This window comes from Chrysoperla carnea, chromosome 1, assembly GCF_905475395.1.
Source record: "Chrysoperla carnea chromosome 1, inChrCarn1.1, whole genome shotgun sequence".
NCBI lineage: Eukaryota > Metazoa > Arthropoda > Insecta > Neuroptera > Chrysopidae > Chrysoperla > Chrysoperla carnea.
This window is the reverse complement of record NC_058337.1, coordinates 102281353-102293642: the sequence shown is the minus strand read 5'-3', so window position 1 is coordinate 102293642 and position 12290 is coordinate 102281353. Positions and strand designations below refer to the sequence as shown.

General features: G+C 30.9%; 1 protein-coding gene across 2 annotated transcripts in view; it reads left to right on the top strand.

Annotated features, from left to right (window-relative positions):
• LOC123290885 overlaps positions 1-12290 on the top strand; it is a 47762-nt gene that overhangs the window by 25635 nt on the left and 9837 nt on the right. For both annotated transcript variants that reach the window (XM_044871244.1, XM_044871245.1), the window contains exons 2-3: positions 4370-5595; positions 8061-9724. In XM_044871244.1, the coding sequence (XP_044727179.1) occupies positions 4393-5595; positions 8061-9724 (2867 nt within the window). In that variant the 5' untranslated portion in view covers positions 4370-4392. The remainder of the gene's footprint in view (positions 1-4369; positions 5596-8060; positions 9725-12290) is intronic.

The window sequence follows — 12290 nt, the reverse complement described above, 5'->3', positions numbered from 1 at the left end:
GAAATATCGAAATCCGTGTAAGTACAGTTTTACTGTCACCGGCTCCCGGGCTAGTATAGATAACTTCGAAGAACCTACCACATTTAAAATTCACGTGGATAAAGTCATTGTATATATTTATTCTTACTCTCCTTATTCTCTTATTACATTGACATATTAGACATCATTACGTAATCGTTCTTCCTATATTAAAAATTTGAAAACAGATACGTTTTTCAAGGTTCCAAGACGCGTGTATACCAAGATGATGGTTTGTATCATCGGTTTTATTATTATGCTAGATATGGATGGGAAATTTCTATTTTGGATAATCATTACTTTTAATTTGCAATATTAAATAATTCAAGGGGTGTTCCCTAAACATAATTTAATCGATATCGATTTTAAAGATTTTCGACAAAATAATTAAATTGTTTTTAACTTAGGCCAGTAACTGTCAAAAAAAAGAAAAATTTAGTGCTCCAAGTAAATTTTTTTATTTTGAAAATTAAATTTAGACTAAGGGATGCAACTTTTGGCTTGCAATCTATTTATTAGTCAACCTTCTTACGGAGAGAAAAATTTAAAAAATTTAAAAGTCCAAAAACAACGCTTTTCTATATTCCCATACAGAAAATTCGTAATAATAAATAAAGTCAATTTGAACTAATACCATACCATAAAGTTTAAGTGTTAGTAGATGGGTTCCGGGAAAAAGTAAAACAATTGAGTGACGTTAGTATCGTATAAATATTAATGTCTATATTTATCAATATTTATACTAGTGTAACATTTCTCAAAAACAAATTGTCTATGGTAAAATGTAAATTGTCTGTGGTAAAATGTCAATTGAAATGTAAACGCCTCTTTGCTGTGCATCTATAAAATTACTTAATTAAGCCTTTAAGCAAAGTTGCCGCAATGCCTGTTGAAGAGCAAGAGAAATTTATTTTTTTGAGCGAATTGTTGCCAAGTAATTAAAAAAGTTTTTCCTGTACCACCAGGAGCGTCCAAGAAGTAAATTCCTCCAGTTCCATCATCTATTACTTTCATAAGAGTATTAAATACATACTACTAGCTGACCCGGTGTGTTATAAATATTATTATTTGACCCGGTGTCTCAAATAGCAGAATAAGTATTTAAAAAAAAAAGGAATCGACCGGGTCATAGCTAGTTTATAATAATATTATTTAATTTAATACTCTGATAATATGAATAATTTGTCAAGAGTAAAAATTCGGATAATGTTTCGGAATCATAAAACTTGTTTAAATTTTACGACTTAATATCTCAATAACTTTTATTAGGGACTTCTGATTTTCTGCCTCACTAGGAAAACTCCCTAAGTACGCCAATGACATCTACATACAAACTAATGGATACTAGGCATTTTTTGAATTAAGATCCATTGAAAAGTCTCATTAATTTTGCAAATGGAACTCATTGTAACTATTTTTAGATTACTACAATTATTTTAAGACTACAGTAAAAATACTTGTTAATTTTACCTCAAACCTAGAAAAAAAAAATAGGAAATCCTTCTTATTTTAAATTTAATGTAAAATTAATAAAAAATACATAAAAATAAATAGAGCAATGTCTTTTATATCCCTCCGTATATATACATGTGTTATTCTAAATAACCATAATCAAATGAGTTCACATTTTTTCACACTTGTGGGTAGACACACAGTTACACAAATGGCCAATATAAATTGGAGTCATGCCATCGCACATACAGAATACCTTTTGCATTGACTGTGTTTGTTATAAACGGAACAGAACGGATAGAACATCCAATGCTGGGATAAAATTGGAACCAAACACAATAATATCTTTGAACAACGATAGTATAGTTGTCATCCAGGGGGCGCGCATCAGATCACCAATGGATGATATGTATAATGCAGACCAACTCAGGGATATATACAGAGACGGTATCTTTGTCATCACTCTATTCCTGTTGTTTTCAGTTCTCTCTCATGAATGAACGAACAGCTGCCTTGTAAAATTTCTGATACAAACATATTGTTTTCACCCCAAAAAAGGAAATGCAAAAATTTTGTACGTTTAAAGTCTTTACGTTTTGAAGGTTCTTACGTTAACTTTCTAAAAAATGTGCTTAATATCTGTCAGTCACCAAACTCGAAAAAATTAAGCGATAATTATATGATTAGTTTTAAGGAAAGGGAAGTTTTGAGGAAAGGATGTTAGGCCCAAATTTGAAATTTCTATGTTAATATTAGAATAGTAAAATGGTTTAATCATTGGACCATTTTTTCTGTGAGTCTTAATGCTTATTTAGATATTAAAGTAGCATTTGCTCCGCCACTGCTCCAAGTCCATTTTGACTAATTTAGATTTGCTGCAACATTTAGCTGTGCACTTTCTTTTCGTACTTACTTGTACCTTGTACGGAACAATATCGAAGTTTTTATTTTCAAAATCAATAGAAATGTTTCTTTTTTAATAATCTGGTGTCAACGACAGATTTTAATATCAAGGTATAAGTACTAATTTTAGTCCCAAGTTTGTTGTAACGCTTAGAAATTTTGAACATACGAGAAAAATTTTGGTATAGGTGTTCATAAAATCACCTAACTAAATCATTTCCGTACGTCCGTCTGTCTGTATCAGCTTGATAATTAACGCACGAAAAGAGATATAAAGTTGAAATTTTTATAGCGTGCTCACGACGTAAAAAGTGAGTTTGAGTTCGTAAATGAGCAACGTAGGTCATTAAGTAGGATCTTGGGTAAAAAATGTTTTTTATAAAAAAATAAACAACTTTTGTTTGAAACAGTTTTTTCGTAAACATCACTGTTTACCCGTAAGGGCGCAAATTAGGAAAAAATTTGGTGTCCATTATCTTCAAAACTATAAAAGTTGGTTATTTAAAATTTTTCTGGTAGCTTCAACTAGTGGTTTTGTGAAACATTCTCGAAAAACGTAAAAAAACTCTAGAAAATACATTCAGTATTTTCGTAAACCAAAACAAATGGTGGGCATAATTGTGTTGGTTTTTTTAAACTCTTGTATTTTATAAACAATAATGCAAGCACAGGCTTTGAACATTGTCTATACAGAGTATTTCAACAATTAATTCAGTCAATTGATTGTTTTCACTTGTTTCCTTAAAACTTAGAGATATTTACCTGCTATTTTTTTATGTTGCAGGGAACGAATTCATAAACTTAAACTTGAAACATAGATAGCTAAGAACACTCTCGATCAAATTACCTTTGAAACAAACAAACAAAAAAAAATCGGTTCATCCGTTGCGAATCGGTTGCGAGTTTCGACGACACAAAATCAGGTCTGATCGATTCGTTTGTGACATCGTAGCTCCTAAACGAGTTAACCGATTTTAATTTTTTATTTGTTTGAAAGGTAATTTAATTGAGAATGTTCTTCTTAGCTATACTTTCAGAAAATCTGCTCAGCCGTTTGAAGATAATCACCTCTTTTCTAGTTATCGGGTACGAAACCCCAAACTCATAATTGAAACATAGCTTAATCTCCCCCCCCTTGTCCATAGTCCCCCCGTAGTATACATCTCCAAAGTTAGCCGAAGAGAAGCACTCAGTACTCTCTCGTCTTACTTCTTTAGAATCGCATTGCTGTGGCTACAACGAAGTGGCAACAGCTGCTGCCGTAGCTATCTGTGTGTTGTAACAAAATTTTGAACTGAACTACTCGTGTTATCGTTGACTTGAATACAAAAAACTGCTATTTTAACGAAGTCAAGAAAAGCGAGGCGAGACACCACAAGTATCACCTACATATTTTCGTTCCTCGCCTGACTTCGTACTACTTAGCGAGATTGTGGGATAGGCTTAAGAATATTCTGAATCAAATTACCTTTCAAATGAAAAAAAAGAAGCAAAATCGTTTCATCCAATCAATCAATCAGTTTACAAGCTACGATTTTTTAACCCTCTTTGTTAGTCGTGGGTTAAAAAATAAATATTACAAAAAATTTATCATCTCATCATGTTCTCTGTGTTTTATATTTATAAAGATATATAAAATTTTAATTAAAACATAAAATATGTAATGGTAAATTTAATAATCATCATCAATGATTCTTAACCAGAAAGTTAATAACGTGGCTCTTAAAGGGAATACTCAACACGGTTGGTATTGATTTTAGTTGGCGTAAACGCTAAACTACAAGAGCCAGTAAAGTTAGTTCATATATCACATAGGTACAAAGTATTATTTATCATATCCCTAGTTAGTTTCAGGGAATACATTACAATCATTCTTCCAGACCACCATTTTTATTTCATCATCATGAGTATTTATAAGTTACTATGCCAACACAATACACAAACAAGTGTCTTCTAAAAAATATGTCATCAATTTTCATAAAATTTTCTTTTACAGAAAAAGAAATATAAAACGAAAAAATGTCAGCACCATCGATGGTAAGTCGTAGCGGTGATTCATTGGTAATTCGTAGTGTTGTAAGTGGTAATCGTTTATATGTTGATGATGAAGATGTCGAAGAATCTTCAACGACGCAACTCAAAACATCGTCAATAACCGATCACGATGCGAAGAAGGAAGACGTCCAAATCGAACGAACGACAGTATCACATCCAACAGCGTCGATGAAAATTATAGAACAAATTCCTCCACCAACAACTGGTGATGAAGATTTACCACAATGTAAAGTAAAACGTAATTACGCGTGTAACTTATGCAGTTATTTTACACAAAATCCACGACAACATTTACATCATTTACGTGATATCCATAAAGAAAAAGTGAAAATTTATGAATGTAAAGATTGTCTGTATGCATCACGTCATTTTCAAAAGTTAGCACGCCATATGCGAATTGTTCATGATAAAGATGAATCAATTTCAAATCAACAGAATCATAATAGTGATTTAAGGAAAACAACAACATTACGACGTGCCCGAAAACGTACAAAACGTCCAATGGATGAAATGTATGAAGAAGATTACGCTGATTCAACAATTTTCGATGATTATATAATCAATGAAACTCAAACTCCTGCTAGTACAATAAATAAACAACAGATGTCAGAAGAATTAAATGTGAATGAAATGGCTGCTGTAACAGTAAATAATAATAATAATAATAAATTAGAGAATAATAATAATAATAAATTAAAATGTTCGTTATGTCCATTTACAACACGGCATCAAGGACATTTAACGCGACATGAACGTCAAGATCACATAAAAACACGTTTCTTTCGTTGTGTTAAGTGTAGTTATGTAACGCATATAAAAGCACGTTTTACCAAACATGTGAAATATCATTCAATGCCAATGATTAAATGTGATTTATGTGATTTTCGTACACCATATAAATGGAATTTAGATCGTCATAATAAAAACCATAATGGACATGGTGCATTTAAATGTTGTGCATGTAATTTTACAGCGGATATAAAACAAAGTTTAACTGTTCATGAAATCAATCATCATATACCACCGGTTGGTCAAGCGGCTGCAGCTGGTTTAGGCGTCGGCCGACGTCGCAATAAGGTGGGTGCTAGTGATTCAAATTTACCAACAACTTCAGCGTCATCTGCTACTATCAACAATCATGAGCAACACAACGACCTCTATACTCAGGTATTATAAGTTGTTTTTTTTTTTTTTTTTTTTTTTTTTTACACATACTAAAAATCTATTTATAGTGGTTTTTGAATAATTTATTTATCATCGTTTTTATTTCCCCCTTTTTGAATTCAATATTTTATTTTTATTTGCATTATTTACTTCTTTTGATAGGTTACAGGAACATTAATAATTCCTTTTTTCAAAGTGTCTATTTTAGTATAGTCAAAACTATCAAAAGAAAAGATTATCCTAAAAAAAATATGGGACATGATATTTTTTATGTAAAAAGGGATAAAAAAAGTAACAAAATTTATCTCGACAACACGTGCCAATATGATTATATACAGAGCGGTTCAAAACTACATTGGCAAACTTTGAGCATGGTTTTCTTGAATCAAAAGAAGCAAAAAAATTCATGAATCTTTTTTTTCATAATTTATTTATTTTCTGTAAATACAAATTCGTAAAGTAATTATATAATAGGTACTCCTGTCAAAACAAAAACAAAATTCAATTTTTAGAATTTGATGAAAACTCCCAAAGCTTAAAACAGGAGCCTATGTGTGAGCATAGCAAAACCAGTTAAAGAAACAAATAGCTTAGAAATTATTATTTTTGTACTAATAAATCGGTAAAATAGTAAATAAAAAATAATACAAATTTTAAATATCCCGGTAAAATCCGTCATTCTCTGAAAATATTTAATTTTGTCTATTTCCTACAACTCTTCTAAATTAATATAAAAACTAATAAACGATTTTTGTAATATTCATCGACAAATTCTTAAAACTTAAAACGATTATTAACGAAAGCCTATTCTCGTTTTTTTCTACTGCTCATTACTTTTGGGCACCCTGTCTATGCATTTTGATACTCTGTATATATGAAATATATGTACTAATTTTAGTCCTAAGTTTTTAACGCTTAGAAATATTGACGATACGAATAAAATTTTGGTATACGTCTTCATAAAGTCACTTAATTATTTTCTTTCCGGTTGTCCGTCCGCCCGCGGACACGATAACTCGAAAACGAAAAGAGATATCAAGCTAAAATTTTTATAGCGTTCTAAAGGCGTAAAAAGTGATAAATTTCGATTTTACATAATCAAAATAGTTTTTAACATTCCCTCCCTCTTCTTCCTCGCCTAAACTGTCGATCGGGACGCAGTTTCAGGATTAAAAGATATTATCTGCACGAAAGTTAGCCTCTCTCTGAGGCTAAATCCGAGAAATCCGACAAACGGAATCCTTATATAATTTCATCATCCTCTCCTCACAGCCATTTTTCAAGTGAACGATATTTGCCCCTACGCTTAGTTTCCCATCCCATTACGATATTATTAAACAGAGCAGAGTGGCACAGTAGAAGCATGCTTTGCTCATAATCCAGAGGTCCTTTGATCAAAACTACCAAAACTAAGCTAACTAACTATATCAGAAGGGGTGAAACTAAGAAAATGATTGTCCACGTGTTTTTATCAAGTAAAATAGAAATAAAAATTTTTAATGGAAAGATTAAAAATTACTTATTTGGCTAAAAGTTGAGCGTTATGTTCCTCATTTCTAATCTGATGTCGGTCTGCACCAAAGATCGCACAGGTATTTAATTAACTAATGTATTTTATATTTTAATTAAAATATATTTTAATTAACAAATACGTCTGCCAAAGATTGAAGTACGTTGCCGGTCAATTCTATGCTAGACCAATCCGCTTACCTTATTTGCACTTAGGGTCGAGCCTTGTATGAGTTCCCGGTGAGCTGTTTCCTGCTAGTCCGCCCCTGCGCCTCTTCAGTGCCGGTTCGGCAAACTTGAGCAACCGCTCATAGCCTCGCACTAAGAAAGTCCTCGACTTTGTAAATTGATGTGTATTTATTAGTGTTTGCATGAACGTTTCAATGTGTCCCAGTTTCATTTAAAACGATTTATGAATATAATCGCTTATCGCCAGGCGTGTGTGTGTATCGATAACAATATATCGATACTCACGTTCAGTGAGCAGACTGTCTGCAGACGTGTCCGTCGAAGGGTTCGTAAAAAGTGCACAGCTCAGAGTTTTATGTTGGCTAATGCCGGCACCCCAGTTTATAATTTCTGTGTTAAAATGGGAAAAAAGCAAGGTATATATTATGCGACAATCTGGTTATTCAGGTATGATGAGATCATATTATACTCTTGAATTCCAAGCCTATTTTAATTTTAAATAGAATAAAATACTAAGCCAAAATTAAATCATAATTTTAAACTTAAAATTAAAAACTTTCTCTTCCACTTGTTAATTTTAATATTTGTTTAACAAATTTGTAACAAAAAAAAAATTGCTTAATCAAAAGAAGTATCCCTCCTAAGACAGATATAAAATGATTTCATTATATTTACTTAAACAATATCTTATCAATAAAAAGAATTTCTTATCTGTAAGTTTAAAATACACCTTGAAGATACAATTACAAATATACATATCTATGTTACAGATATCAAATTCCAGACCAATTATTAAACAACAAGAATTGTCACATACAATCCAACAACAATTCAACAACGTTAATAATAACATTAACAATAATAATAATAATAATAAAAGTACAAATTCTAGTCCAATAATTGCCAAAAAAAAATGTCGACCAATACCAAATTTAATACCAATACAAAATACAGGAACCTTAAAATTATTATCCTCACCAAAGTATACTTTATCATCATCAAATAACGAGTCAGCAATATTATCACCAATAAATATAAGTCAACAAGATTTAAATGATCTCTGTGCTAAGTCAATAAATAGTTCATTACGTGATTTTACATCCTTGTTCGATGATCACGATCAAGATAATATTACAAATCGATACAATGATATCGTCGAAATAACAGCTATTAAAAATGAACAATCGAAAACGTTATCACCTCAAACGATTGCATTACAGAAGAAAAATGCTTCATTCTTTGATAAATTAAAAGAAAAATTAATGACAAATGCATTACCCGGTGCAGATAGTCTTACATGCCGTGGATGTGGCCACACAGTTAAATGTTTATCAGAAATGGCAACACATCAAAAACAATGTGGTAAATGTACCGATGATAGTACACAAGAACAGTCAGTTCCACATTTTAGTTCCACACGTTGTCAATATTGTCGTCAACGTTGTAAATCCAGTACAGATTTAATAATTCACATGCAAAGTTGTAATAAAATTCATGTAGCCACTAACGATGAAGATAATTCAAACGATAACAAAGAACCCCATCCGATGGAGAATAAAGTATTTGTATGGAATAGTATGCCAGAGAAAAAAGAGAACCAACCAATGGAAGTGCAGGCTAATGAAGAAAGTACGCATACTATAACAGATGATAGTAATGAAACAGCTAACGGATTAGATTTATCTGTGACTAACGTATCTGAAAATAGTACAATTGATGAAATATCGATACATGCTGTATCGGCACCCATACCAAGTAAACCAATAACACATGGTACCGATTTAGATTTAGCAACAAATGGAAAACGGGTATTTAAATGTCCTCATTGTTCATTTTGGGCGACAACTGCGTCACGCTTTCATGTACATATCGTTGGTCATTTAAATAAGAAACCTTTTGAGTGTTCATTATGCTCGTATCGATCCAACTGGCGATGGGATATAACGAAGCATATACGATTAAAATCTGTACGCGATTCTGCACATCAACAAGCCAAAGTATTGATGACTGATGAAACTGGTCGTCGAAATTACTCAAAATATAATAAATATTTAATGCAGATGAAAGAATCATCGTTATCACCGACAACTAGTGATAATAAAATGATTGATAATAAAAAATCACGTGGAGCAACTACGGGTAATGTTATTGTGACGACATCAACACAAGGTAATGATGAGGAATCGATATTTACAAAATTACCACCTGGCATAAAAGTAACACGATCTGTGAAAAATTGTGATAGCGAATTAAATAATAATCAGGCATCGATTAGTATACAAAATAATATTAGTAATAATAATGCAACTTCTGAGCTACAAAAAACAATGAAACAAGAATTATTATCACCAACATTGTCAGTGAATTCAACAGTGAGTGCGTCTTCAGGTGGTCCAAGAAGATCGTTGTGGAAATGTAAAAAATGTAATTTTAGGTGAGTTTTATTTGTTTACTTATAAATTTGTGTTTTGTGCTTTTTATTTTAACGGTTTTATTTAGAGGCAGTGCCATCTTTATACACTCGTGGGCCATTTTAATCCATCCTACCTAAAAATCTCTCCAAAGCTCTAAATAAAAAAATTCCTAATAATATTTATAGCGTGCTCAGAACGTAAAAAGTGATTTTTTTAGTCCATAAATGTGCAACATTGATTAATTGGCTTTTGATCCATAGGAAAGAAACATCTTGTAAACTCTAAGAGAGAGAAAAAATTTTAATTGATAAAATATTCCTTATAAAAAAATAAACAACTTTTGTTTGAAACTTTTTTTTCGTAAACATCATTGTTTACCCGTGAGGGCGCTAATTAAGTCAAAATATAAGTAGTCCATTTTAATCTATCCACCTTGACTTTAAGGATCAAGGTCAAATTAACGGCTGTCGTTAAAAATACAATCCCAATGCAACCCTTTGGTGTCCCAGCTTGTCTTTTGACGACAGAGCTTTCATTTTTCCTCGGAGAAGGATAATTTTATTAATAGATCTACCAAAAAGGAAAAAAAGACTTTTTAGTAGCCCACGGTCGAAAATTTTCTAAAAATAGCTATTAAACAGCCTTTCTATGCAATGGATATACTTTAATGTATATTTCTTTAATCGATTGATATTCGAATTTGTCCAAGATAACAGTACTCAATTACTTTTTTGATTACTTTTCCACTGACAGGTATATTAGAAATAGGAAATGTTACTAAGAATTTTTATGTTAGAAATATTAATATATAAGCGAAGTTTTCCCTTGCCATTAACATAGTTTGAGTTATTTAAGTGTAAGGAATAAGGATCAATAAATATACCATTCTCACTTTACACAAATTTGCACCCTTCTTCTTTTTATAGTTAAAAACCTTTGGAAACAAAACTTGGGAAAATCGCCCTCTTTCAACCAATAAAATTCTTTCATAATAAAATTTATCGTCAGTCATATTTTTAACGGAGGGCAATAAGAGTATAAGACCTGTATCTGCAATGCCATATAGGCCATAAAATTATTCAAACGAAAACAAGCTTTTAAAATTATCAAGCTTTTTATGACGCTTGACATAATTTAAAAATAGTTGTTTAATTAAAAAATTTCAAAAGAATTATTACAATCACTTTGAATTCAAAAAATTCATTGGAAATATAATGTTTATTTTATAAAATTAATTACGTTATACCATAATTATTCAAAAGAACATAAATTTATACAAACAAACACATCTTCGAAGCTTTTTATGATGCTTGACATAATTTAAAAATCATTGTTTAATTAAAAAATTTTAAATAATTTTTACAATTAATTTCTTTGAATTAAAAAAATTCATTGAAAAATAATGTTTATTCGTCGTAATAGTTTTGATTTGAATCATAATTCAAATTTACCGCAGTTCAATATTAGTGATTGTTTGTTTGCATCTATTGTTTTTGTTTTGAATCAAAAAATATTTAACCGGTTAATCAACCATACAGACGATTACAAAGTAGCTGAACAATAAGTGAATTTTTATACCATGTATATGAAATATAAATAGTAAATTATTAAGTTTAGTCCCAAGTTTGTAACGCTTAAAAATATTGATGCTACGAACAAAATTTTGGTATACGTGTTCATAGAATCATCTAATTAGTCCAATTCCGGTTGTCTGTCTGTCTGCCTGTCGCCTGTCCGTCTGTCATCACGATTACTCAAAAACGAAAAGAGATATCAAGCTGAAATACAGCGCACTCAGGACCTAAAAAGTGAGGTCAAGTTCGTAAATGAGCAACATAGGTCTATTGGGTCATTTTGTAAACTGTTAGAGATAGAACAAAAGTTTAAATGTAAAAAATGTTCCTTATAAAAAATTTAACAACTTTTGTTTGAAACATTTTTTCGTAAACATCACCGTTTACCCGTTAGAGCGGAAATTATGCGCAAAGTGTATTGTATGTAGTATTCATGTTATGGCTATATCAGTTTTATATATGTGTGACATGTATGTATGTGTAATGTGACAGAGTAATCATCACTGTCTATACATGGTATTTCAACAATTAACTCAGTCAATTGTTTGTTTTCACTTGTCTAGTTATTCGTTTAACCATTCAGGAACAAAGTATATAACTACATATTACATATTGTTCGGGTATTTTAAAAACTGATAACTATTTTAAAAGTATATTTTTAACCTTTTTTTTTTATGTTTGTTATATTATCAAATTTGCTAAATTCGGGAAAAAATTTTCCTTTAACCCTGCAGTCACTAAATTTTAATAACCATGTTCGAGGTTGTAAAGTAAATAACCTAAAATTACTCTGCAATGTCAGATGAAAGAGAGTTTAGACAAAATTTCGATTGTTTGAGTTACAGAAGTAATGGAACCAAAACTATAAGGTCTCCTTCTATTAACTTATCACGAAATCAAAAAAATTGAACTGTTAAATCGAAAGTAGTTGTTACAAAAAAGCTTGAATAAATGTTTAAAGATTTATGAAACATGCTTTAAATAACCTTAAAAATAAATATCAGAGTAGTTG